Below are 26,711 nucleotides of genomic sequence, written 5' to 3' on the forward strand. Positions count from 1 at the left end.
GACTTCCTCGCCTTCCAAGAAACTCCTTAATTCTGAATGTTGTTAATGTCACTGAAAGACACCAAGGTACCTGGTGTGCTTCAGGACTGAGTTCGGAGAATGCACCTGTGCAGACATCCCCACTCAACCCCACCTCCCGGTTACCTGCCCCGAAGGCATATGAGGGTGGCTTCCCACTCTCCACTCGGCCATACGGAAGGCCACAGCTGAGGCTCACGATGGCAGCCAGTGAGAATTTGGCCTTTGCTCTTGTCCGGTCTCCTGCGACCTTGAACACCGGAGGTCAGGTCTGGGCAGGACCGGGAAGGCCAGCTGACACACGGCCACCAGAGCAGTTGCTGCAGGACGGGCACCATCAGCCCTTCCCACCCTGTCGCAGCTCGCGCAGCACCTCCCACGACCGAGTCTCCCGCTCCCTCGGGCTCCCGCTTGCATGTCGCAGGTGCGGACACTGAGGCTCCGAGAGGCGGCGTGACCTGGCCGAAGCACACAGCTGACGCACGGCTGCGCGTGGACGCTCACTAGGCAGAAACAGAGCCCGTCTGTCCCGGTCCTCCATTCGTCAGGTGAGGGATCTGAGGCCAGACGGGGGAGGTGACTTGGCGGACGGGGCCAGAGCTGCTCGGTGACAGAGGCAGGGCCAGAACCCGTGGTTCCCAAGCCCTGCTGTCTTCACACAGGCCACGCTGCCCCTTGCTTGGGCTTCTCTATTTTTGTTCTTGTTTAATTTTTTTTTTTTAACCCCTCATCTCTTTCGGTTTCCAATCATGGTTTGATTAAATTCACGGTACTTGTAAATAGGTCTGACTGAAGAAGAGGTCATGGTCGTCTTAGGCTAAGTGGCTTACCATTTCAGTAGATTATCTCTGGGGCCCTTGCTGTGTCTCGCCGTCCCCAGTTCTCTCCCCTTCTCTCCCTCATCCTGGTCTGGAGGACAAGGCGGTGTCTAGTCTGCGCTCCCTCAGTAAGTACTGCTTCTCCCCGCCCCCCCACCCCTCATTTCCTTCCTTTTGAGTTTGCTCAGCAGATTCTAGTCCATAGGACACTCTTCTCTTGCAGGGTTTGGCCGGTTAAAAGGACTTGAATGGTAGCGAGAATTGCAGGACTGCATATAGGAAACCTTGCCTGTCGGTTATTTGTCATTGATGAATGAGCTCTTGACAGGTCACGCATGCAGTTGGCTTGAGTTTCAAGAAGCAACACAGGCTGTCTCGTTCCCATGTTCACATTTGTTTTGGCTCTGGGTCTCAACACTTTCATGTCCCTGAATAATGTTCTTCCTCCTCCTCCCCTTGAAATGTTCCTGCTGAAAATCCCTCCAACACTGTGAGAGTGACTGTGTGAAGTCCCAGAGAACAGACTCCCAGTTCGGCTCAACATCTCGTTTACTGTTTTGTTCTGTTTCCCCTCCATTAAGACAGTCTCGTAAGGGAGCCTGGGCCACTTTGTTCAGCCCAGGGCACAGGGTGGGTCCCTTTCCAGCCAGGTGATGTGACTGCTAGTCCTTTCCTGAGTGTGGGCCTTTGGTGGCCTTTGATTACCTGAAGTTCTAGTCCAGGGAATGTATGTTCACCCCAGTTACTGAAGAAAACACCTCCAAGGACACACCTTACCGTGGGAGGAGGAATCAAGGGTGGGGTAAGCGTGCTGTCTCTAAGGACGGCAGATGCTTTATTCTTGCAGCAGGAAAGTGTTGCACAGCCCCCCTGAGAGTCTGGTGCAGCCTCCTGTCAGCTGTGTGGTGTAGCCAGGTTGCACTGCCTCTCTGAGCCCAGTTCCCTCCCGTGTCACATGCAGACAGGAACCCGGGTGAACCTGAGACTCACTAATGGGTTTGATTGTCCAGCAGCTACAGCTCCCAGCGAGGTGCTCAGAGGAGTCACGAGCGTGCTCCGTTCCCCTGCCCAGCCACTCGTGCTGTAGCTGTGAGGACGCGATCTCTGTTAGCCACTTCGCACGTGCCGAGTCAGGGCCTGCTCTCTGCTCGAACTGTGCTCACCGAAGGACTCACCTCAGTGCCCCTGGCCCCTCTTCAGGTGCCCCACTCTACAGACCTTTCCTTCCTTAGCTTCCCACTCGCGGGGGCAGAGCAAGGCTTACTTCGTACAGATCACAGAGCTCAGCCAAGCTCTGTCACTCGCGCAGGGCGCCACAGCTCGTCCAGGACTGAGCTGGAGGGGAAGTGGGACTCCCGGGCCTCCAGTCCAGTGCTCTTCCCCAGGTGTGTTGTTGACTCAGTGAACACACACCCATCAGCTTCCTGCTGTGACAGGCTCTGTGCTGAGAGCAGAGGAGGCCTGAGGCAGGGCCACACCCAGACAACACGTGTGGAGGGCGGGTTCCGTGAACACCCTGGAAATGGACTTGGGGAGAAGGACTGGGGCGGGGGGGGGGGGGCGATGGTCACAGATTCCGGCTGATGTAGTGAGGAGCCAGCACCATCCCCCCCCAACCCCCTGGGCCTGGGGGCACCCTGGCTTTCCTGGAAGGCACTTCACCTCTGCATGGCACCTGGCGCGGCTGCGCCTCCGTGTGGTTAGGGATGGGAATCAGTGCCTTTATGTTTCACCCCTACCCTCTCACTTCCCCACTCCCTGCCTCAGTGGAACCCCTAGTGCCAGTTCATCATTAAGTCCAGAAGGTTGAGGTGTGGCCTGGGGCACCACAGGAAGAGCTTATAGACAAGGGTGTCTTGCAAACCCAGCATCTGTGCTTTAGCTTTTGGTCAGTTTGAGAAATCAAATACTTACGGGATAATTAGGACACAGTTTACAGATCCTGGAGTAGAAGGCTTGGCGGTTCAGACAAAGACTTTGGAATTCAGCACATGTGACTTGAGTCCTGTTTCACCCTTTACAACTGGGTGACCTTGGGCCTGGACCTCAGCTTGTCCCTCTGTAAAACGGAATAACAATAGTGCCCACTCATAGGGCTCCTCTGAGGGTACAGTAAGCGTGGGGCCTGGCACTGCTGCTGTGGCTGTTCTTATTTTATTCCTGCTTTGTTAAAAGGTAGGCTCCGTGTCACCTGTTATTTCCACAAATACAGACCAGGAAGATACTAGGAAAATGGTGAACAAAAATGTATTTTTTTCTGGCTACTGCCTCTATTGTGGAGTTTCCTTAAATCAGTAATGTTTGGTATCAGACACGTCCTTGGTGTTAAAGTACTGACTTGAGAGGTTTCATCTGTCTCTTTTTCTGTCCGTGTATTGCAGGTGGTGAAGGCATAGCTGTCTTTGATCAGTTATTTTTCAGGAGGACCTGAAGACTTGGGAACCTGGGCCGAGGGAATTAGTTTAAATGTTCCACTGCCGTCTGGGAAACACATTCTCTGGGCACGTTCTCTTATTGAAACTCCAGACTCTCTTTCCAATGTCAGCTCGGTCTGGGAAAGTACGGGCTGTTGATAAAGTTCCTAGGCAGCTTTTAACTTTTATCCTTTAAACTCAGATGCCTTAGCAGCAAGCGAAAGGCATCCCCGGACAGATTTAATTCCCCGCTCTTGGCAGATGTGAACCTCGACTGCGACCAGAGGATTCTTGTGCGCGGTCCACCCTTCCATGGGTTTGTCATAGGATCTGGCAGAAGGCAGCGTGACCCTCCGATAGATGCCCTTCCCCAAATGTTCATAAATTTGCTTCTAGATCCTGCCCACAGATTGCTTTTGTCACACCGACAGCTGAAGTTATGGAAGTTTAAAAGTGTATGTATGCGGCCTTCCCAAAGACCTTGTAGAATTGCCGTTTTTCTCCCATTTCCTTTGCTTAATGGGAGGGGGAAATGGAAGCTCTGAAAGGAATGACTTGCTTGGGCCATCAGGAAAATCACTGTCAGCGGCCAAGGTTATGTTTAGGTTTTGCTCTGAGTCCTGTGTTGGGGTGGTGAGATATTCTTCTGCTATAAAACGAACTTGTACAAGTAGTAAACACAGGATAAGGATGTTAAAAGAAGGAAACGTTTAATTGGGCGAGTTCCAGCGTGGTCAGTTTCTTTTCTTTAAAGGGTGGCTCTTCAAAATGCATGACAGAAACGTTTGGTGAACTCCTGTAATCTTCTGAAGAGTTATATAGACTCTTAGAGTTTGCAAAATTTTTTTGCATATATAAAGGCGTTTAGCGCGCACCGGGCAGGGTTCCCATTTGCCAGAAGCCGAGAGTCTCAACCACAGTGATATCAGACAGCTGGGTTCGAGGGTTGCAGGCGCCTGAAGGCACATTGAAGACTGCAGAACAAAAGCAAGAGAGTTTCATGTTAGGAAGGACTCGTGTGAGAAAGTAAAGTTGTCCCCTGTCCCTGCGGTGTCCGGAGGAGACAGACCTGGATTCAGATCTCACCCTCACCCCTGCTAGCTGTAGGATCTTGGGCAAATGCTTCATTTATTTTCCTGGAGCCTTGGTCTTCTCATCTGGAGAATGGGAATACTGTTAATAGCAATGCCTGTTCACAGGAATTCGAGAGATGAAATGAGAAGAGCCCAGCCCATAGTTGGTCCTCAGGGAGTCAGGGGCTGGGAACGCAGCTGGGAGGGGGCGGAGGTGGCTCTGGGGCCAGGGTGCCACGGGGTTGGGTTGAGGCCTCTCACTAACCGCGGGCAGTGTCACTTGGTGCCCGCTGACCATCCGTGTGTGCCCTGGGGAGTGGGCACCGGTGTCTTGGGGCCTTCTCTGTGCTGTGCTCTTTTATACACATTTTCTTACCTGACTCTCCCAGCAGCCCCCGGAGCAAAGGTGTTCTCACTTGCATTTTAAAGATGAGGAAACTGAAGTTAAGGGGCTTGGGAGGTGAGGGGGAGGCTGCCCCAGCCCCTTAGCACGCCTCCTTGCCTCACGCTGCATCCGATCCCGTACAGGCAGTGGCTGCCACGTGGCCTTCTTTAAAAAGCATTTTATATGTATATGCAGTACAGTTCACTCTTTGGTGTTTAGTTCTGTGAGTTTTGGCAAATGCATAGACGGAGTGGGCTTTTTAAATTTAAAATTTTGACGTAAGAAAAAAATTTTTTTCTGTTTAACTTTGTATCTCTCTGAGATGATGGATGTTCACTAAATTTATTGAGGTCATCGTTTCATGATGTATGTAAGTCAGATCATGATGCTGTACACCTGAAACTTACACAAGGCTGTATATCCGTTATCTCAAAAAAACTGGAAGGAAAAAAAGTTTTAACTTTTGAGATCTTTGTAAATCCACATGTAGTTGTAAGAAATCATAGAAATCCTGTGTACCATTTACTCAGTTTTCCCCAGCAGTAACATGTTGCAAAACTATAGTACAAATCACAAGCAGGATATTGACACCGATGCGATACAGTCGAGATACAAAACATTTCCATCACAAGGATCCCTGCCGGTGTCTTTTCATAACCACACCCCGCTCCCTCACCCCCATCCCAAGCGCCCGTTCAAACCCCCAGCAACTACTAATCTAGTCTTCATTTCTGTAATTTTGTCATTTCAAGAATGGTATGTAGGGCTTCCCTGGAGGCGCAGTGGTTGAGAGTCCGCCTGCCGATGCAGGGGACGCGGGTTCGTGCCCCGGTCCGGGAAGATCCCACATGCCGCGGAGCGGCTGGGCCCGTGAGCCGTGGCCGCTGAGCCTGCGCGTCCGGAGCCTGTGCTCCGTAACGCGAGAGGCCACGACAGTGAGAGGCCCGCGTATCGCAAAAAAAAAAAAAAAAAAAAAAAGAATGGTATGTAAATGGAGTCATGCAGTAATTAACCTTTGGGGACTGGGATTTTTCACTCAGCATAATTCCCTGGAGATTCGTCCAGGTAGGTAGATATCTATAGTTCGTCCCTTTTTAGTGCTGAGGAGTGTTCCATGGGATGCTGTTCCACAACTTGTTTAGCTAGTCACCCGTTGAAGGACATCTGGGTTGTTTTCTGGTTTTGGCTGTTATGAATAAAGCTGTTATGAACAATCATGTGCAGGGTTTTGTGTGAACATAAGCTTGCATTTCTCCGGGATAGATGCCAAGGAGTGTACTTGCTGGGTTGCGTGGTAGTTGCTCGATGGGGCTTTGAAGGATGCATCTGGTATGGAGAGGCAGGTAGGGGTGGGGGCTTTGCTGCAGGTGGACACCAGTGGGAAGCAGAGCCCGGGAGCTCACCCCTGACACCCTGGGTGAGTTGCTTCATCTATCCGTGCACTGCTACTACTTACATCTGTCGTGTATTGATGTATATAAAGCACCCGGTACACAGTAGTTCCTCAGTAGGTAGAAGCTGTTCTTAACATGGGTTAAGAGAAGACCCACCAGGCCAGAGCAGGATCTGTGCCCCAGAGGTGACCTCAGGAGGCCTTTCCCTTGCCTTTCCCTTCCCTGTGGGCCCCGGGGCAGCTCCTTTTTACCTTGGGCAGAGCTGTGCTCCCAGTCGTCCCTCCAAGGCCAAGTTCTTGGCTGCTCCCTGAGAAGTACCCGGCCCCGTTCTCAGACTGGGCTCCGAGTCTTTGGACGGTCACTGGCATTCCCCAGCGAGCTTGGCCAGGCCTAGGCCATGGATCAAAGGAATCCCAGGGAATTCCGGATTGTGCCAGGCTCTGATGGTCTGGATTTGCCTCACAGGGTCTGAGAATGTGCCCAGATCATTTCAGATGTTGCTACGCTTCAGCCGGATTCCAGAAACGTGTGGAGCTCTTGCTGTAGTCAAGGCACCGAGCTAGGTGCTGCAAAGGATTCAGAAAAAAATCATCCTCTTTCAACAGATCAACCCAGCCAACTCCAGCTCCTTTGGGAGCATCCTATGGCTGCATGGTAACGTCCGGCATTCGGAGCCTCTGGGCTGGTGTGGCTCTGTCCTTCCAGCCCCCTCTCCATGTGCCCTGTGCGCTCGCCAGCGGTGTGCTCAGTGCCCCCCGCCCCTGCCGTGTACAGGCCCGGCTGCCACCCCACGCTCCCGCTCCCCTCTTCCCTGGTGCCTCTTCCCCCTTCGTGCTGAGATCTTGCCTGTTTTTTTTATAATCAGAAAGGCGTTACATGCACTGGATGAAATACTCAAATAGCACGTGTCCGCGTGTAAGGCTGTACACTCGAAGCTCCTTCTCCCACTCAGGGCCACGTGGTTATGGGACCTTGCTGTACTCCTCTTCTTGCTGTTTTCATTTACAGTGTTATCTTAGAGAGTGCTTCATATCTGTACCATTAAAATTGCCTCGTTAACACTGCAGGAAAGGTGACATGGTATTTGTTTACACAGCTACCCTGTGATTTCTGTTACCAGTCACCTGCTGATGGCCGTCTGGGTTGTCCCCGCTCCTGGGCTCCTCCAGGCAGTGCTGCATGTCACTGGCCCCTGTGCAAAGGGGTCTGTTTATGACTCAGCCCCAGGGCCCCCCTCCTCCATCTGCCTTCCATCGCTGTGGTACCTGTGTTCACACGACTGTCTTTCCACGACTCCTGAAGACGGGGCTTGTGCAGGACCTTCCTCCTCCTTCCAGTGCCTGCCATGTTTACTGACCGCCCAGTTTCCAGGAGCATGTGGTGCGCTGGTGTTCACCAGTCACGCTGCCTCTGTGCGACCTGGCCTTTTGTAGGGGCTCCAGTGGGAGCAGAGCTGAGAGAGCTGGGGCACCTGTACCACTTCCTCCATCCAGCTTCGTGCTTGGTACACAGCGGCTGCATCGGATGGGCTAACGTGTTTCTGTGGCGATAAGACTTCTACAGCATCGTGCTTAAGGGTTGCCTACTGTTTCACCAGAGGCGTGGGCCATAATACAGCCAGTCCCCCCCCCTTTAAAAAAAATTTATTTATTTATTTTTATTTTTGGCTACGTTGGGTCTTCGTTGCTGCATGCGGGCTTTCTCTGGTTGTGGCGAGCGGGGGCTACTCTTCGTTGTGGTGCGCGGGCTTCTCATTGCGGTGGCTTCTTGTTGCGGAGCACAGACTCTAGGCGCGCGGGCTTCAGTAGTTGTGGGTCGCGGGCTCTAGAGCGCAGGCTCGGTTGTAGCACACGGGTTTAGTGGCTCCATGACATGTGAGATCTTCCTGGATCAGGGCTCGAACCCCTGTCCCCTGCATTGGCATGCAGATTCTTAACCGCTGTGCCACCCGGGAAGCCCAGCTAGTCTCCTCTTGATGGAATTTAGCTTTGAAAAGTTTTGATGGAATTGCCCTTTTAAAAAAATTTGAGAGGACAGATGCTTGGGTGTCCATTGCTGAGAAAAGATCGGGACTCACAGGCTCCCCCATGAAACTCGTGGCAGTAGCTACTTGTTTATTGAGCAGTTCTTCAGATGAGCTAGGGCTTCCCACCCAGCAAGCCGAGCTCTCTTTTCTTATGATACAGTCATCTTCTGAGGCAGGCACTGTTGTGCCTATTGTATGGAAAGGGAAACCAAGTCTCAGAGAGTAAGTAACTTGGCAAAGGTCACTCAGACGATACGTTTCAAGAGCTGGGATTCCAGCTCAGGACCTGAGCTCGTAACCACTGAACCTCCTGCCTTGTTAGGGAAGAAGGGAATGGGGAGGGCGGGTCACCCCTGGGCCTGGGGTCATGGCTGGCGGCCCCAGAACTGCATCGAGGTTGCACCTAGAGAGAAGATGGCCTCCATCAGGCCTCATCTCCTTCTCTGATCAGCACGAAGGGTCCTCTTGAAGGGGGAGTCCACGGCGCCACTCGGAGCGTTGTCCTGCTCACATGGCCCGCCCCGCTCCCAAGCCACGCGTCCAGGGGGCTGGCGGGCATTCCTGGCTTGGCTTTCTGGCCAGACTCGGAGGAGTGATGTGAAATTCTTTGCTGGGGCAGATCATACTTGGTCAGAACGTTTCACTTCTAGATTGATGTGGCTTTGAAACTCTGCATCAGTTCTCCCCGTGTGACCTGGGAGCCTGGAGACTCCACCGGCCCTCCCTCCTGAACAGTCAGTCCTTTGAAAATGTATTGATTTCCCTCCTTCCCTTCCCTGCTTTTGCACTTTGGATGAACCTTGTTTTCGAAGAACAGTAGAAGGTAATTTTCCTGTGCTCGCCAGCTGGCCCGTAATTGAGCAATTTCAATAACACCCACTGTAAAGTCTAATCGAAGTAAACAGGAAAATATGATTTACAGTCTGGACGGCAAGTAAATACCAGGGTGCAATTAATTTTGACACAGAGCAGCAGATTCTAAAACATTTTCCTGCACTGACCAGTTTGATTTTAATTACAGATTAGGAGCTACTTTTTATTTCTTTATTTTTTACTGTCGTTATCGTTACTTTTTACTTTTTGATGGAACCTGATGATCTTCACGTTCCTTGGATCTCTGTGACTTCCTCTGAAGGTGTAACCACAGAGGGGTGGGATGGAAATAGGATCAGAGAAATTAATGTGTAAGGAGCGATTTTCCCAACCTGGACTGAAGGCAGCACTCTTTGGGCTTTTGCTTGGTGAGAGATGAGGGTGGGTCGGGGAGATGCTCCGGGCTGTGTAGAACGATGATGAGAGAGGGTCCCAGCACAGCTAGGAGCTCAGACGGCAGGTGTGCGCGGGCCGTGACTTGGTTTGGCTCATTCTGAGGAAGGGGACGGAGGTCCCCCACGTTGCAAATGTGTCACTTCGGAATCGTGGTGCTTCCAAGGATGGGAAGTATGTGCGTTTAAACGGACCCTCCTAGTTCTTCCAGCGGCTTCCTTCAGACCTGGGCGGGAGAACAGGAGCCACCTTGCTGGCTGCCCGAGGGCCAAGCCCTTGGGCTTTGGCTGCAGGGTTGGCCGGTGTCTCACCTCAGCTGACCTCGACCTCGGGCTGTCTGTAGGGCTAGCTCAGCGTAAGAGGTCACACGGCTTGAGCGCACTTTGGGGACAGCAGTCTGTGAGCAGCCCAGACCCCGAGATCTGTCTCAAAGGTGCCACGTGGCTGAGCTGGGATTCACTGTTGTGGCCACCAGGCGTTGGCTTTAGGGACACCCTAAGGCTGGCTTTTGGGTGGGTGAACACTCCGGGAAGGGCCCCGCCAGGACACCTCTCCTGCAGCCGAGAGGCGGTTCTACTCCCCAGCAGGGTCCCGGCGTGCAGGGGCGGGCGCGGCTCTCTCGGGGCCCTGGTCTGCCCCAGTCCTGAATCCCTTTGCGTTTCTTTTCTCTTTCCAGGCAGTTGACCGCACTTGGCCATTTCCTGGAGGAGTCCCAGCCCGAGGGGGAGCAGCCGATGGGGAGCCTTTTCTGCTGACGTCGTCCCCTGGGGGGTGGTGCCCAGGAGGTCGCCTCTGCCCAAGTCTGCCCACCCGAAGATGGCTCGTGCCCACCCTGGGCTGGTGCCCAGTGCCTGAGGTCCTTACCATGGTGATGATCCTAAGTCAAAGCCTCGACAAGCAGGGAGCTGACCCCGTAGCGTGCAGGACCTTCAGCCCTGAGCTGGTAAGGACCCGGTGGCCTGGCTTCTCTGGTGACCCTTTGGAGGCCCGATACCCAGGTGGGGCTGTGGACTGAGCAAGAGGGCTTAGCAGATGTGCCCGGAGGGCCCGCGAGCAGAGCTCTGGGAGCCGTGGCAGGTGGGGCAGCGGAGCGGCGTCAGCCGGAGCCCGGCTTCGCCCTCACAGCAAGTAGCCAGCCCAGGCTTGAGTCCTCTGGCGAGCGAGGAGGGCAGGCCCGCACCCTGGTGAATAATACCAAGCGTGCTTCTGCCTCCCCTGCCGGGCTGAGACCCACATTCCTTCTGGTCTCCACCCGGTCAGGGAGGTAGTTTCCAGAAGGCGGGGCGGTACCGAGATAAGGCCGGGCCTCCAAAGGGCGGTCAGCCGTGAGTGCGAGCGAGAGCTGCCGCCTCAGGAATGCCCAGAGTGGGGGACGGTGGAGAAAGAAGGCGCAGCCTGGCGGCCGAGGTGGTGGGCCTGGTGGCGGCTGCCCTCCGCAAGGGTGGTCCTCGGACCAAGTGGCCCGGTGAGCCTGGCCAGAGAGGCAGACAGCCGGCCTTCTTAGGCCAAGAACAGCATGGCCTCCTCACCCTCCTTCTAGCCCTAATTCCTCAGAAGTGGGTGGGCTGCTCCCCTGCAGAGGGAGCTAAAGGCAGTCCTACTCGGGCATAAACATTCTTGTGCGGGGTTTTGCAACTGGGTACGTCCCAGGGACTCTCTGCTGCTTCTGTGGTCAGGGATGGGGGCACTGTCCAGGGTCATGTCACCTGGCGCCCTTCACAGCCCCTTGTGAGACCCCCACGCTAGCACCTAGTGGGCTTTCTCCCCCAATCTTACCCCACCACCCAGGTCGAGAGCAGGCGGGTGGGTCTTAGGTCCTCATAAGAGCTTGTGAAAGCCACCAAGACCTGTGTCCACTGCACAGGCCTTCACGGAGCACCTCGGGCTGAAGGAATTCCGTAGGACAAGTAGGGTCTCTGCCCATCACTCCTTCCTCTGCAGTCTGTACTGAATATACACCTGTCAGTAGATTCTCTCTCATCGTCCCCACTGCTGCTGCTCTGGTGCCTCCCGCGTACTCTCTCATCTGGGTGCTTTTGGGAACGGGCCCCCGCTTCTGGCTCCTTTCGCCTGTTTGCATTACCCAGCAGCCAGAGGGAATGCAAGTCAGACCGTCCCGCCTCTGCTCAGAGCCTTCCACAGGCTTCCCGTCGCAGGCTGAGCAAACGCCAGACTCCTCCTGGGATGTATGCGGTCCGGTGTCCTCTGGCCCGCGTGGCCGCCGTGCTCGCTCTCCGCCGCTGACTCTGTTCAGGCCGCGCCGGCCTCCCCGCTCGACATGCCTCAGGGCTTGTGCACGTCTTCCCCGGCCTGGAACGCTCCCCTTTAGCAGAACTCTCTCCCTCCCTCCTTTCCTTTGGCCACTTGGCCTAAAACCTACCCCCGGGTACCGCGTGTCCCCCTTTCCCTGTCCTTTTCTTTCCAAGGTGCTTAATCGCTTTCTAACACTTTGATCCCGTTCACTGAATGACTCCTGCCCCAGAATGTGAGCTTCACAAGGCAAGGACCTTTGGCGCTCTTTCTCCTTGCCGAATACCCAGTGCCCGACCCTGGGACCTAGTGCGTGGCAGGTGCTCAGGGGACGTTCCGGAGCGAGTGAATGCGGGTTCCTGTAGCCCAGCTTCTCAGCTCGACATCGTGCAGTCCCTTCTCTGCTGCTCGAGTTCACGGCTGAGGGGGTGCAGGTATGAGTTGCTCTGTTTTCTGTGGTTGGTGGGTGTTTTCCCGCTGAAATTAAAGCACTCACGTAGAGTAGCTGTGACCAAAAAGCAAACGGCTCTCAGGGTGAGGGCCTCCTGGAGGACCCAAGGGAGGCCCCCTCTGGCTCCAGCTGTGCCGTTTGCCTCAGTTGCCGCCGCTGGACTTGCTTCCATCTGGGGGTGGGCCTGCCTGGGCTTGGCCGGGGAGCTGGGTCCAGGGCCCGTGGGCCCGTGGGCCCGTGGTCAGCTGAGCCGGTCTTCAAAGAGACAGGGCCGGAGCCGGAGCCCTCGCCAGGAGGAGCGCGGCCTTCCAGCCCCAGTCGGGGAAGGAAAACTCATCTTCTCAGAAAAGAAAAAGGAGAGAAAGCCAAGGGAAGCACACGGCCATTGAAGGGGGCTCAGTGGCTTCACGGGTCGGGGTCTGGCCTTTCTTCCCACACGCCTCCCCTTCCTGAAAGTCACCGCCTTCTGTGTTCCTTCTCTTCTTCCCTCCCCTGGACTCCCGGGTGGGCAGCGGCCAGCTGTGGGCAGCAGCCTTCCCCTGTGTCAGTTGGTGGGTGCATCACAGCTTGTCGGCACGTTACAGGTCTGGCCTGGTTCTGCTCTCACGGTGCAGGTGGAAGCACGGTGAAGGCAAAGCGCGAGGATGGGGGCGTAGTCTGTGTGGAGCCTGCAGAGGTGCCGTCACCCCTGCCTCTCCCGGAGCCTCCCCCGGCCTGCTGAGGGGTGGGGACTCGTCCCTCTCCACCTGCTATACAGGCAGGAAACAGAGAGCCCAGGGGACAGAGGGACGCAGGCTTCAAGTCCAGGCCCTGTTCGCCCACCGAGGCCCTCACGCCCACCCCTGCCTGGCTCCTGAGGCTGCCGTCCTGGAATCCGCTAGGCCTTGGGGAGAGGCACGGCTGTAAACAACCAAAGAAAGACCCTAAATAAGACCAGCCTAGTGATGACATCCACAGAATGTGAGATAAACTGATTAGAATTTGCTCTGAACAGCCAGCAAGGTTGAGAGGAAGATGGGGGTTTTGCTTCAGCTTCCTAAACGGGTAACATCAGCCTCATGTAAATACCATCAAGATAACAACAGGAAAGATGGAAAAGCTTTTCTCTTTTGTTTTCTAATCAGACTAAGAAGATAACAGAAGTTGGGGGTTCAGATTAAAAAAGAAATCCTGAATCACCACAGGCCGCTTTGGAGTTAGGGAAGTGAGAGGCCCCCGCAGTGAGGACAGAGCCTAAAACTGCAGGTGAAGGTCCCCTGGGGGCTTGGAAACACTGGGAGAGGAGAAGCTTGGGCCCCCCTGGGCCCTGGCTGCCCCTCCCTGCCTGCTGAAGGTCCCCCGTCCTGGTTCTCTTGTTCTCCTTTCCCCCAAAGCTAAGTGCTGGTGACAACGTGACTGCCCCTACTCCTGAGAGAGGTGGGCAGACAGAAAGGGGACTGACGAGTACTCAGTATTGCCGTCCCCTGGGGGCAAGGGGGTGGGGTGGGGGGGGTGCGGTGACTCGGTTCCCCTTTCCCCCACTCCGCGCAGCCGCCTTCCTTTCCCCTGTGAGCAGCTCTTCCTCTGAGTGTGCTAACATTAGCTGCTGCCGCTGGAAGGCCGCCCGGACATCTGACCTCGGGGCTGCGTTCCCCCAGCTCTGTCCCGCCCGCCCACGCTCCGGCCAAGGGCCTGTTCTCCCTCCTCCCGGGCCAGGCCCAGCCTCCTCTCCCCGGCAAGCCTCCCAGCCTCTCTCAAGTCTGGAGACCAGCGGGAGCTGGGGTGCACTGCTCCTGGGAGGGCGGGGGGCGGAGGCCGGAGCGAGGCTCCAGGCTGCCTCACTTTGCTCAGCCTCAAGGTATTTCCGGCCACATCAGACACCCGTTTTGGGAGCAGGTCCTTCCTTCCACGCTTGTCAGATTAGGACGCCGAGGCTAAGTGAGTTGCCCGGCAGAAGCGTTCAGTGACTGCGTCCGGCCTGGCACCCAGCTGCCTGGGCACCCAGGGTCTTCACCCGCCCGCTCACCCGGAGTCGGCATTGGGCCCGACGGCCCCCAGCCAGGGTCCCTGGCCGGAATCCAGAAGCGCACAGAGCCCGCGGCAGTCCCCTGCCTCTCCCCCCACCCCCGGCCGCATCCCGGGCGAGCGGGGGCACCAGGGCCCGCCCTGCCGTGGCTAATAACCCTGCGGCCTGGGGAGCCGGGCCGCCCGCCCTGTCTCCATCGGCACCTTCGAGGGCCTCCGCCTAAGGGCTCCTCTCCCTCCTCAGCTTCTCTTCCTTCTCGGGTCTGGCTCTGCCTCCTGCGTCCTACTGCCAAGGTCTCACCCTGTTCCCTTCCAGAGGCTGGGGTGCCCCACTTGTTCCCCTCGAGTGCGTGAGCGTGGGCCTGTTCTGTGTGGCCCTGTGGTTCCCTGTAGCGCTGCATCAGGAGAAGGAAGAGTGATGTGATTGCTTTAGTCAGTAGTCTACAGAAGAAAGTTATGAAGAAGCATGATTATGGCCAGAGATGAGCTCGGCTGTTTTCTGTCTGAGCTAGTTCCTCATTAAGTAATGACCTGAATTGTGTCTTTATTTAAGTCAGGGTTTCTTGCGTTACTTAGTCAGACAGATGGCCCCCGGAGCCTCAATTTGATTTCCAGCTTTTTGCCTTTCCTATGGAAGATCTGATTCCAAAACGTTCTCTGGTGATCCAGGGAGTCTCCCAGACACCAGGCTCTGCCCCTGGGGGTGGCTCAGGAACAGAGGCTTTGGAGTAGGAGAAATATCCCGGGGAGCCGTGCTTATTATTCTGTTGCACTGCAGACCCCAGCCGGGGCTTGGGCGTGCACTTGTGTGCGAATGTGTCTGTGAAACCTCAGATGGTGAGAGTTTCCCCTGAGGCCTGTTGGCCTCACCACATCGACCACGTAGTGGTCGGCTCATCCTTCCACTGGGGGTGCAGAGGGCTCAAAGGGTCAGGGAGGCTGGCTGCACAACGGCACAAACCACTGGGAGTAGAGCAGCCCCGGACAACTTGGTGCCCAGTGGGAACCTTGCCGTTGGGCCCAGGGAACTGGCCAGCCGTCAGAGCGTGCCTGGGGCCTGACACCCCGGGAAGCGGTTGACTGCACCCAGCTCATGGACGGGACTCAGAAAGCAAGATGGGGGCCTGATCCCATCTTTTTTTTTTTTTTTTTTTTTTGTCTTTACCCCAACAGGAGGCAGGAAGCCCCAGGGGGAAGTAGTTAGCTCATGCCTATTTCAGGCCTTATGTTTGACCTTAAAATTGCTGCTGTCCTATCAGTCAGCATTTCTCCATAATTATTTTGATGGAATTTGTCTACACACACAGACCAGTGTGAATTGAGCGTCACGAAGAGGATGAAGGAAAAGAAAGAGGAAAAAGTTGCATTTCAGGCGGGGTGGGAGGGTGGGGGGAAGGGAACTGCACTGCGCTATACATAGTTTGGCAGGTTTTCTGATGTCTTTTTAGTTAAGCAGGTTTAACTTACAAATTATATTTCCTCCTGGCACTAGAAGCCTCTGCCCAAACATCACTTTGGGCAGTTGCGTGATATTCCTTCAAGTAGCTGAGGCACGGCCTACTTCACCATGAGCCTCTTGAAGTCCCGCACGAAATTGGCCAGGGTTCCTCAGTTGTAAGCAGCTGAGGCTGTCTCCCACTGATTTACACCAGAAGAGAATTCCCTGGAGCGATTGAGAGAAATAGGGGAGAGGAGTTGGTGAATGAAGCCCCAGAAAGGGCAGGGACAGTGTAGCCGGAAGGATGGTGGAGGCAGGGGCTGGTGGCCGGCTCGGGGCCTCCCCGTGGGGTGAGCCAGCCTGCACCCCATGCCCCCCACCCCGGTCCAGGAGTCGGAGCCCCAGAGCAGGAGCGTCTGGTGGGCCCCACCCACCCCGTGCCAGGGGGATAGAGGCACAGTTCCACCAAGACACTGTCCGGTGAGGGAGGGGAGGAGTCACAGTGCAAAACTGGGGTGCTGCTAGCAGAAGGAGGGGGTGCACCACCGGGCCGTGCGGTTTCACACGCTCAACGAGGGGAGCAGTCGCGGGGCTTACGCAAGCCAGGGGACAGGGAGAAGGTGTTCCTTCGATCTGTAAGATCTCCGTGCGAGGATGGCCCATCCACGTGCGCCCCTGGGTGCAGAGTCAGAGGCCGCGTGGGGAGCCCGGGCGGCCCGGGGGTCGACCCCAGCTTTGTCTGGTGCTCTCCCCGCTTCTCCGCTGAGTCTTGACTTGGCACGAGCCCAGAGATTGCGGGAGGCAGCAGATCCCGTCCAGCGAAAATCCTTTTCTGTCGGCCCTGCGTTCGCCAGGCGTGTGGCAGCAAGAGCGAGACAGGCTTGGGCTGACCGGCGGGCATAGCGGTCAGTCAGCAGAGTCGCGTGGTGCCTGCGCTGTGCCGGGAGTATCGGGGACAGGGCAGCAGCCTCGAGGAGCCTGATGTGGGGGAAGCGGAGCCGAGCAGAGAAGCAGACGAACTGATGCACGTGGGGAAGGCGTTAAACGAGGCCACGTGGAGAAGTCCGCGGCGGGGAGGGCAGCGTTCGGCCCGGAAGGTTGGGGAAGGCCGCCAGGGAGGCCACGTGACAGGAACCAGCCGCGGAGCGAAAACCCGGAGGCGGCAGCGAGCTGGGCCGGTCCTGAGCCGTGTGAGCGAGGCCGGATGGATGGAGGTTTGGCTCTGGTGGGCTGCGGGGAGGGGGGCGCAGCCGGGTTTCATCCCGGCTGCTGTGGGGAGTGCTTGGAGGGTTGTGAGCAGAGCAGCCACGGGGCCTGGTGCCCCTGGGTCCGTGTGGAGGATGGAGGGTGGAGGACGGGCCGGGGCGCAGGGCGGGGACCAGGTCGGGGGCTCGTTTGGTCCCTCGGTGGAGGCTCGAGCCAGCCGGGCGGCGTGGGGCATGAGAAGCAGTCGTTCCGAGCGTGTGTTCCGCAGCCTGGCGAGCGCGTCTGCGGCAAACACAGACAGGTCCTCGCTAAGTGAATGAATGAGGGAGTGAGTGAGGGCCGGGGAGCCCCGCGCGCTGGCCTGGTGGCTCCCGTCCGTGGGCACAGACCTCGCCCCCAGCATCTCTGGCGCCCACTCACCGGCCCCCATTACTGGGAGGGCTCCCAGCTGCCCCTCTGTCTGGAGCACGGCGGCTTGGCGGGGAGGAGGGGCTGGTGAGCAGTGCCCCCCGACCGTCAGCAGTCAGTTTGCTTCCCGCCGTGTCTGTAAACCCAGGCCTTCCTCGGGGGCCCCAGTGTAGCGACACGCGGCCCCTGTGTCTCGCGCCCTCCTGCTTACCCTGGCCCGGTCCTGGTTTGGGCGTCTGTGGGCTCCCAGCCTGGGCGGCTCCCCTCGCCACCAGGCGCGGCCGTGGAGTGGGGAGGGGCGGGGTCTGTGCTTCCCGGCGCGTGTCTGCCTGGTGCTGGGGCTCCTGCAGTGTCGGGGCCGCCTCCCTCAAACAGCCGGGCCTGTGGCACCAGCCAGGCCCAGCTTCTCTCTCTCCGAACCTTCTCTGGGCCGTGGGGCCTGTCTGGCTTCCGCAGGTGACGCTGCCCGGAGACAGGGCTCTGAGTGTCTGTCACCTGCTCCCCCTTCAATGACTTTGGTGTGAGCCGGGAGGGAGGCAGAGGCAGCCATCTCTAACTTTTTCCAGATATTTTCCCGGGTGGACTCCAGGAGGGGGACCTATCCTGAGCACATAAGGATTGTTTTAAACCCGAGATGGGGGATTGGAGGAGGGCGGCCCTGCCCGCCTCCCCCCCGGCCCGTTAAGTTCCTTCTGGTCCTTTAGAAGCAGCTCTGTTTGCCCGCCGGAAGCCAGCACTCCAGCACCCACGGCCTGGCCCATCTCCCTCCAGTCCCACTCTCTGTAGCTCAAGGGTTTGTGTGACTGTGGCCTCTGTGACGTGTGAGCTTCCTTAGGGCTGAGGCGGGCGTCCTTCACCTCCGCGTTCCAGACGGGTCCGGACGGACCCTTGGTAACCTGACAGGTGAGCGCACTGCTGACCGAGGGCAAAGGCCCCTGACTCGGGCAGCTGAGGACAGGGGTGGGGCAGCTGCTGCCAGACGCTGGCTGCCCTCTTATCTGCGTGGGCCGGGTGTTCCCGGCCAACACCCCGTCCTCCTTCCAGGCCTGAAAGAGCCAGGGCCTGGCTCTCTGCCCACTTCTTGGACTGGTAGCCTTGCGTCTCCTTGTCACTTGGGGCTCCTCGCAGAAGCTAGAGCCCTCTGTGGCCACTGACCCCTCTGCAGCTGAGAGCTGCTTTCACCATCGCACGCTCAGCCCCAGCGCAGCCTGCACATAACGAATCACCGGCACGTGTTTGCTGAATGAGTGGAGGAAGGGAGGAAGGCAGGAATGAGTGAGACCCTTCTTTCTGGGGCCCCGATGGGCATGGATGGTGTCCTCCTCGTCAGAGGTCAGAACAGGCCTGTTGACCTGGGCCTCGGCCGGCACAAGGAACCCCCGAAATGTTCCACGCTCGGGTTACTGTGTAGCCGTGGAGCAAGTGCCTGGGCTGGGGGTTCTTTTAGGCCTCACTGGCTTTTCACCCAATGATCGTAGTGTTCGGCTGAGGCTAGGTGTGGGGTTAGGGAGGAGATGCGCAGTGTTTACAGTAGACAGGGACACCACTGTGGAGATGTGGTGCCGAGAAGCTCCAAAGCCATAGCTGTGTGTTGAGAGCAAACATAACCTTTGAGTTTCTGTTTCAGTTTGTGAGGATGCCTCAGGGGGCCTCCTGGCTGCACAGCAGCCTGCAGAGCCAGGGCCACACTCCTGAGCTTTACCAGTTGCCTCTTCACAGAGACGGAAGAGGTGTTCTCCTTGTGTCTTGAAGGGAGGGCTCTGGAGGTGGCCTCTGACCTTGACTCAAGGCTCTTGCTGTCACCATGGACAGGAAGAGGTCCCCTGTCCCCCTAGCCTGGGTTGTGGGGAGGCCTGTCTCCAGCTCAGCTCGGTGAACTGTTCACATCACAGCTCCTCCCGCACCCTCCTCCATATCACTCACATGGAAAAATCCCCTAGTGTCAGAAGTCACGGGGCTCTCTTGTGTGTTTTTAAAGCCCATTAACTTGATGGACTCCATAACTCACCAAAGGCTCCGGACAAAGAGCCCAGACCTAATTATGGGCAGATGTCTCTTTTAATACTTTTTTTCTCCTTTCCCTAATCTGACGTTACCCCTTTAATTGTGACTTTAGCAAGGGATCAGTGCAGGGTCATGTGCAAACGTGCTTCTTATGACTTGAAGAGTGATAGCTTTTCTGGTTGTTTTCAGCACACGCCAAAGAAGATGAGTCAAGGACCGACACTTTTCTCTTGTGGAATTATGGGTGAGTAACCAAGGTGGCTGTGGACGGTCAGTCCTTCTCTAGCCCTTCCACCAGGGCCTGAGTCCTCCAGGTGAGACGCTAAAAGCACTTGCGGGACACAGACAGGCACGAGGAGCAGCCGTGGGGACTCTCCTCTGTGTGTTTGAGCTGTTCCGGTCTCAGCGGTGCTGGAGTTGGTGCAGGGGCTGCTGCGGCTGACTGAGGGGCCGGGCGCTGCTGTGTGCTTTACGCATCTAATCTCCAACAGTGATACTGAGAGTTTCTGTCTGATTATTAAAGTAATCATGTCCATTTTATTTTAATTCAGAAAATGCACCATAGTGTAACGTATGAAATAGAAATCTGTCACAGCCCCAATACACAGTTATAACTGCTGTTAATACTTTGGTGTAGTTTATGTCCATTGCATTTTTTACATAGCCAAGTCCATGACGAACATACGATCGTACAAAATTATTTACAAAATTTTGTTTTCACTTTTTTCGCTTAGTAGTAATTACCATCGTTTCCCCGCAGCGCTAAAATTGCCCATTCCATACGTTTTAATGAGGCTGTGGTATTGCATTGTGTGGATGATTCCAAATGTATTTAACCATGTAACTGTGTCTTGGTAGTTGGGTAGAAGGACTGTTCTGTTTTCTGTTTACCAGTGACTCAGTGTCTGAATCTTGCTCTGCCTTTTGGATTATTCCTTAGGATCGTTCCCAGGTATGGAGTAGAGAGGCTGGAGAGCGGGAACATTTCCATTTTTAAGGCTCTTGCTTCATATTGCTGACATGCTTTCCAGAAAGGTTGCCTCGGTACCCTGTTCCCATGCGAGTGTTAATTACCATTTTTATAAGGGGGCAAAAAGAGGGGCCTGTATTGACTGTAGTGATTTCTCTCTGCTCCGGATGATCGTGCAGTTTCTCCTTGCTTGCTCTCCCCTGGACTCCCGCCCCCTGCGGAGACACTTCCCCAGATGAGTTTCTGTAAACCAGGCTTCCACGATGGGTTTCAGGTTTGTCTCCGCAGGACTGTGTAAAGTCTCCGTTGCCTTTTGTCTCGGCCCTTTGCCTCTGGGCACGGCGTTTTCAGTTCCCATAGGTTGGTGCTGGGGGTGGTGCTGTGGGTGTCACAGTGAGCCTGGTGCTGTGCCACGCGCCTCACATGTGGGACCTCCTGGACTCTGCAGCTGCTTCGGGGGGCGGGGAGGGGCGCCCACACACATCTGGGGAAACTGAGGCCCCATGAGGTGGGTAGAGTTGGACCCGGAGTGGGTGAGGATTGTCTTCTTCTCACTCACAAGCCGCAGCTCAGTGGGGGAGCCCCGGTGGCCCTCCTGGTGCTGCTGGCCAGAGCAAGTGGAGACGGGGAGCTCACCTGGCCTTGGTTTACCCGTGTGACACACTCCTGAGGCCTGTCCCCACATGGGGCTTGACTGAACACCTCGGTGGTGGTTAACGGCTTTCGACAAACCGTCAGCGAGCCATCCACATGGCCCGGAAGTCTGCCTCATTGCCTGCTGCTTCCTGGTCAGACTCGCAGTGGAGCTGTGGCTGGGCTGTCCTCCTCTGTCGCGTCCAGGAAGGAGAGAGGGGCTCCTGGGCACGCCGACCCCTCAGCCCAGCCAGGACGTCAGCTCTGAATTGGGCCAGACTAGTGACCTGGACCGTGGAGATGTTGATCTTTAGTTCAAGGCCGTGTCGTGCGTCAGGCTTCCTTGGCCTTTGCTCCAAGTGCATCGTAAGAAGTTGGAGCTCCTGTGGGTTCGTGATGGTGGTGTTGGCACTCACATGGTCACTCTGAACGATTTACCTCTTCTAAGCCTCAGTTTCCTCATCTGTAAAATGGGGGTTAGGGTAGCACTTGCCTGGTAGGCACGCCTTGAGCACTCTGAGACGTTTGTAAGGAGGTTGGCACAGCGTGAGCTCCATGCACGATAGGTGGAGAAGGGGGCTGAGGCCTAAAGAGAGACCCCTGCTCCTGCAGGGGGCCTCCATGCCCAAAGGGACCACCTTGGTCTCCTTGGGGAGGGGGTGTGAGTGAGAGCCGCCCTTGCGGGGGAGGGTGCTCAGGCCCAGGGACCAAGGCAGAGGCGTGTGGGGAGAGGCCTTTTCCCAGATTTCCCAGATTCTGAGCCTGCAGAGCCCAGAGGCCTGCTTTTCGCTGGGGTCGGGAGGGGGGCTCTCTCTGGCTGGGGTTTCCAGGACGGCCTGTGCTGTCACTCCTCCAGGCTCTTGTTTGCTGGCTGGCTCTTCAGGACGGGCTCTGCAATGCTCCCTTCGCCCGCGGGCTCTTCCCTTCCGTCGGGTCTGTCCCCCTCCTCCCCTGCTGGCTGGCACTAGGGCACTGCCAGGCAGTGGAGGAGCAGTGGGGCAGCCACTCTGTGGGGTCTGCTCAGTTACCCCCACCCTCTCCTCGGGTCCTCTCTCTCCCACATGCTCATCTTGCTGTTCTCAGCCCCTTCTTGGTTCAGGAGACCCTGACCCACCTGACAGCATGCACTACCAGGGCTTTTAGAAAAGTTCACCGCGGTTCGTTTCAGTGGCTCATCGTGGTAGGTATTTGTTGAATACCTACTCTGTGTCAGGCGCTTGGGGCAGGGATAGAGCAAATCAGCCCCTGCCCTCAAGGGGGTTTCTGTCTGGTGGAGGAGGAAGGCCAGGGAGCAGTGGATTCCCGTGGATTGGGCCCACTTCCACGACGTGCACCTGAAGCGGGCCCTCGGCACTGTAGGCGTGTAGCACGTCTTCCAGAGCCTCACTTTCCTCATCCTGCACGTGGCGGGTGTTTGTGGGATTTAAAGACATAGTGGCACCCAGGAGGGGCCGGCTCGGCCCCTCCCATCTCCATCCCTTTCCTGCACTTGCTGAGGCGGGAATGTCAGCGGTCCAAGGCCTTCCAGGCTGTGTGCTCGTGGAGACTCCAGTGGCTGCTCCAGCCCAGTGAACCCGGAACTCAAGGTGTGGCCTCACCCTGTGACCTGAGTAGCAGTGAGACTTCATCTTAGCTGTGCCTGCTTTTCCGTAGCAGGGAAGAGGACACCCACTGGGTCCAGCCAGACTTTTCCAGAGGGTTTTGGGCCCTTCTTGGGATGGACAATGCTCAGCAAAGATAACAGATCATAGCACTGGGACTTCCCTGGTGGCATAGCAGTTAAGGATCCGCCGGCCAATGCTGTGGACACGGGTTTGAGCCCTGGTCGGGGAGGATCCCACATGCCGCGGAGCAACTAAGCCCGTGCCCTACAACTACTGAGCCTGCTCTCTAGAGCCTGCGAGCCACAACTACTGAGTCCACGTGCCACAACTACCAAAGCCTGTGCACTCAAGGGCCCACGTGCGGCAACTACTGAGCCCATGGGCCACAACTACTGAGTCTATGCACCTAGAGCCCATGCTCTGCAACAAGAGAAGCCACTGCAATGAGAAGCCCGCGCACCGCAAAGAAGAATAGCCCCTGCTTGCTGTAACTAGAGAAAGCCTGTGAACGGCAATGAAGACCCAATGCAGCAACCCCCCCCAAAAAAAAAAATTATAGTATTATAATCACCAAACCCCCCTGCCTGTCTCCTGAAGAAAAAGAACTCACGTCTAGCCCTGATCAGTGGAATTCTCCCATGAGAGCTGGGGACAGCTTGGCCCTGTGACTCGGGGCATTTCCCTCCTAAGCCCCCATGCGAGGGTCCTAGTTGGACACCAGGATGAGTTAGAGTTTCATAAATGTTCTTAAGAAAAACCAGGCAAGTGTATTCGGGTAGGGAGTGCCTGTTTGCTTCCTCTTAAAAAACCACCCTTGCAAGTAGCTCAGCCTCCTCTGCACCCACTGAGATAAAATGCTTTACTAATATAATCGGCTCTCACAACAATGTTTTGTTTTGAAGTACTTCATGCTCAGTTACTGTGAGCTGGATTACAGGCCCCTCCCCACCTTTGTCTCCCTCCCCGCCCCATGCCCTAAGTTTGGGGACTGGATACAAAGAAGTGGTTTTGTTCTTTTCCAGAGTGGGGCTGTGGGGGGACAAAGGCAGTGTGAAGTGTGGGTGAGAGAAGCAGGGCAGAGCGGAGCCAGGCCACCGGCTGGCCGGGGCTGGGTGCCCGTCACCAGGCTGCCCACCTAGCCTGGTTACCGCAGGGCCCCTTCTAGCAAAGATGGTGCTGTGCCTCTTGGTTTCTTTTCTCACCTCCCAGACCGTCCTCAGCACACCTGTGCTGAACTGGAATTTCCTCTGCAACCAGCTTCTCTGGGGAAGAGCCATGTCTGCCCGGTTATTGCGTTCTTGACACAGGAAACCTTGGTCAGGTGGCAGTTTCATGGGTGTGGCCCGCCCACTGGTTAGCTGGCCTGAGAGGCGAGCCAGCCCCCATTCCTGGCTGTGATTTCTAGTGGGTGTGGACAGGGCCCTGGCTGCTCCCGAGAGAACCTTTCTGTGCTGGGGAAGGGGGGGCTGCCCGGGCAGCCTCAGCGCGCGGCTCCCTCCCTCCGGCCCCTCTGGCGTTTGCCGTGGGACATGCTTCTTCACTCTAACCCAGGGTCACACGTGTGCTAGTTGAATCTCTTTTGGTGAAACAGGGCAAGTGGGGGGGTAAGGGGGGCCTCCACTCACCACCCTCGCCTTGGCTAATGGCACCCCTTGAATGAGTTCCGTGTTGCAGGGACACTGGACACTACACACTCCATTTTCCTCCTCGCTCAGGCCAGGAGAAGACCGGAAATCAAATAACGTGAGAAAGTGCACACAACACCAATTATCTGAAAGGCCACTGGGAAAAGTTGTGTAAATACAAGTCAGAGGACAGAAAACAAAACAATTCAGATGCTAAAAAAAAAAAAAAAAAAAGAAAATTGGGCGGAAACCCATAATTACTTTAGGAGTTATGGTAATAAATTATTTATTAATGTAAATTACTTCACAGGCAAAGAACATAGAGGAAACTTGAGCAGACGGGTCATCCATTATGTATAAAAATTGTAAAAATATTATAGCAGCCCCGCCTGTGCCGCTCTGGTTCCGGTTTGTCAGTGTTTTAATTATAAGCCCTTATTTTCTTTGTTTAATTACTTGGCTGTTAAAGTCTGCTCTGTGCATAAAAGGGTTTCTCCCTGGGGCACCCTCTGTACTAATTTCTACAGGGTAAATCATTTGGCTGTTTTGAGCTGTGCAGATTGAAAAGATATCACTTTGAGATTTGGTAGCTTTTGGTCTTTTCACTCCACCGCTGTTTGTCACTGAAAGTGGGATGCGATTGCACCGTGCAGGAAAAAGCCAGCTTTCAGAGGCTGAGCATTTCAGGTTTCCGAGAACAAACACACACATGACTGAAACAAAATGAACAACAGTGATAACAAAGCCAGAATTTCTGGTCTCTGCGGCTTTTTCCGTCTCTCAGAGATGGCCATGCTGCATATCATCACTGGACCAGGGTCTCCTGTAAGAAACTGATTGTTAACCAAAATAGGCTAGTATGTCCATATACAAAAGTGCATATGCATGATTTTTTTTTGGCTGCATTGGGTCTTCGTTGCTGCGCGCGGGCTTTCTCTAGTTGTGGCGAGCAGAGGCTACTCTTCGTTGCGGTGCGCGGGCTTCTCATTGCGGTGGCTTCTCTTGTTGTGGAGCACGGGCTCTAGGAGCGCGGGCTCAGTAGTTGTGGTGCACGGGCTTAGTTGCTCCACGGCATGTGGGATCTTCCCGGACCAGGGCTCGACCCCGTGTCCCCTGCATTGGCAGGCGGATTCTTAACCACTGCGCCACCAGGGAAGCCCCTATGCATGATTTTTAAAAACTTACTTTTAATGACTGTCTTAATTTATTGTGGTCATAGGTGTGATCTTTCCATCTCTAAAATAGTGTAAGGTTTGTCCATACAGAGTGCTTTCAGTTTTTCCTTGCACCATTTATTGGTTTCGGACAGTGCTTCTGGAATAATGTACAGAATGGAAGTAGGTGCAGAGTGTAGTTGGCACATGATGGCTGTTTACAGTGAAAAGGGAGCCTCCCAGGCTGCTTCTCACCCGTGCTGGTCTGACACGGGCTGGAGAGCGGCCCCAGAGTTGCCAGAGGACGGGCTGGCAGCTGCCGGACTGGCCTTGGGCACCCCCAGTGTGGTGCATCGCCAGGTCGCCTCCCACGTGCAGAAACGGTCGTTAAGAGGCAGCCTGGCCCGACTGCAAGAGCGCGGCCTTGGGATTGCAGGCCGCCGTTTGCGAGCTGTGTGTGCACAGGTGAGATGCGATGCTGTCTTGAAGTTCGGTCTCCCCACCGGCCACGTGGGGGGCGCTGGGACACGCCGCCAGACGAGTGTTGCGCTTGGGGTGTGTACTCACGCTTTCCCCAACGTCAGCAAGGATCCCGGTGGGGTGTTAGCTAATTAGCAGTTAATGTGAATTTATTGACAGTTTCCTGAAAAGCTCTCCCAGCTGTCAGTTTTCTGGTCCGTATGATGGCACCCAGCTTTGCTGCACACATCGGGTTAGAGATGAATCGCAGGCAGCTGCCCATTTCCCATGCGCTGTGCATACCCACAGCCGGGGTGGGAATCTGATGGAGATGGATGAAACCAACCTTTCTGTCTCTTCAGAGTTTTTGTTGCCACTAGCTTTTCCCAGCGTATTTCTGGAGGTCGGGGGTGGAGCAGGAGGTCCATTCAGAGCTGAAAGGGGTCGTCACAGGGCCCTAGTCCACACTTCCTCCTACAGATTGGGAGGCTGAGCCCCGTGCCCCCAGTGGCCAGCCTGGAGGGTTCTATTTACACCTCTGTACTGTCTGGGGATCCCACTGGGCCTCTTTTTGTGAGAGCAGAGACTTCCTAGAACCAGTGGCAGCTGCCACGCGCCACCCCCACCCGGCTGGTGTTGGCAGGGCCCCAGCGACCACTGCGACCCCACCAGCCGCTCGGGCATCTCCCAGCGCCTCTTGAGCCAGCCTTCCGCTTGGTGGGACCAGTGGAACAATAGTTATCTCCAGCCATCCTTGTCCCTTGTCCTCGGGCCTTGGTTGAGGAGCTTGGCATCCCCTGTTGTTGTGGTCCCTGAGCCCAGAACGCCGCTGACGTTTGCTGATTCATTGCAGGTGAGGGGGCACAACCAGGGCTGCAGCTTGGGTGGGCAGAGCCCCGGGACCTTTTCTCTCTGACACAGCTCTGAATTGCGCCTCCGTTCTGATGGTACAGGGAAAGAGGCGCACCCACGGGCCAGGGCCTCTGAAAGTTCGTTTAAAAGTAGATGACGCCGTTGAGGGAGAGCTCATGTCGTTGCCCTTTCTGTTTTTTCACCTGTGTTCTTTTCATAAGACCAGTTTAATAAAGCTGGTTTCAGAGCGACACCTCAG

At 56.0% G+C, this 26,711-nt stretch overlaps 2 protein-coding genes across 3 annotated transcripts in view; both read left to right on the plus strand.

Moving 5' to 3' along the window:
- The window catches only part of EEF1AKMT2 (EEF1A lysine methyltransferase 2), a 74,687-nt gene extending 64,530 nt beyond the window's left edge, over window positions 1-10,157 (plus strand). For both annotated transcript variants that reach the window (XM_059053989.2, XM_059053987.2), the window contains exon 7: window positions 10,071-10,157. In XM_059053989.2, coding sequence (XP_058909972.1) covers window positions 10,071-10,149 — 79 coding nt within the window. In that variant the 3' untranslated portion in view covers window positions 10,150-10,157. The remainder of the gene's footprint in view (window positions 1-10,070) is intronic.
- Window positions 10,158-10,253: 96 nt separating this feature from the next.
- Window positions 10,254-26,711, plus strand: part of FAM53B (family with sequence similarity 53 member B) — a 78,645-nt gene continuing 62,187 nt past the window's right edge. Inside the window, exons 1-2 of the mRNA XM_059053978.2 lie at window positions 10,254-10,337; window positions 19,345-19,399. Of these exons, the coding sequence (XP_058909961.1) occupies window positions 10,260-10,337; window positions 19,345-19,399 (133 nt within the window). The 5' untranslated portion in view covers window positions 10,254-10,259. The remainder of the gene's footprint in view (window positions 10,338-19,344; window positions 19,400-26,711) is intronic.

Source organism: Kogia breviceps, chromosome 2 (genome assembly GCF_026419965.1).
Source record: "Kogia breviceps isolate mKogBre1 chromosome 2, mKogBre1 haplotype 1, whole genome shotgun sequence".
NCBI lineage: Eukaryota > Metazoa > Chordata > Mammalia > Artiodactyla > Physeteridae > Kogia > Kogia breviceps.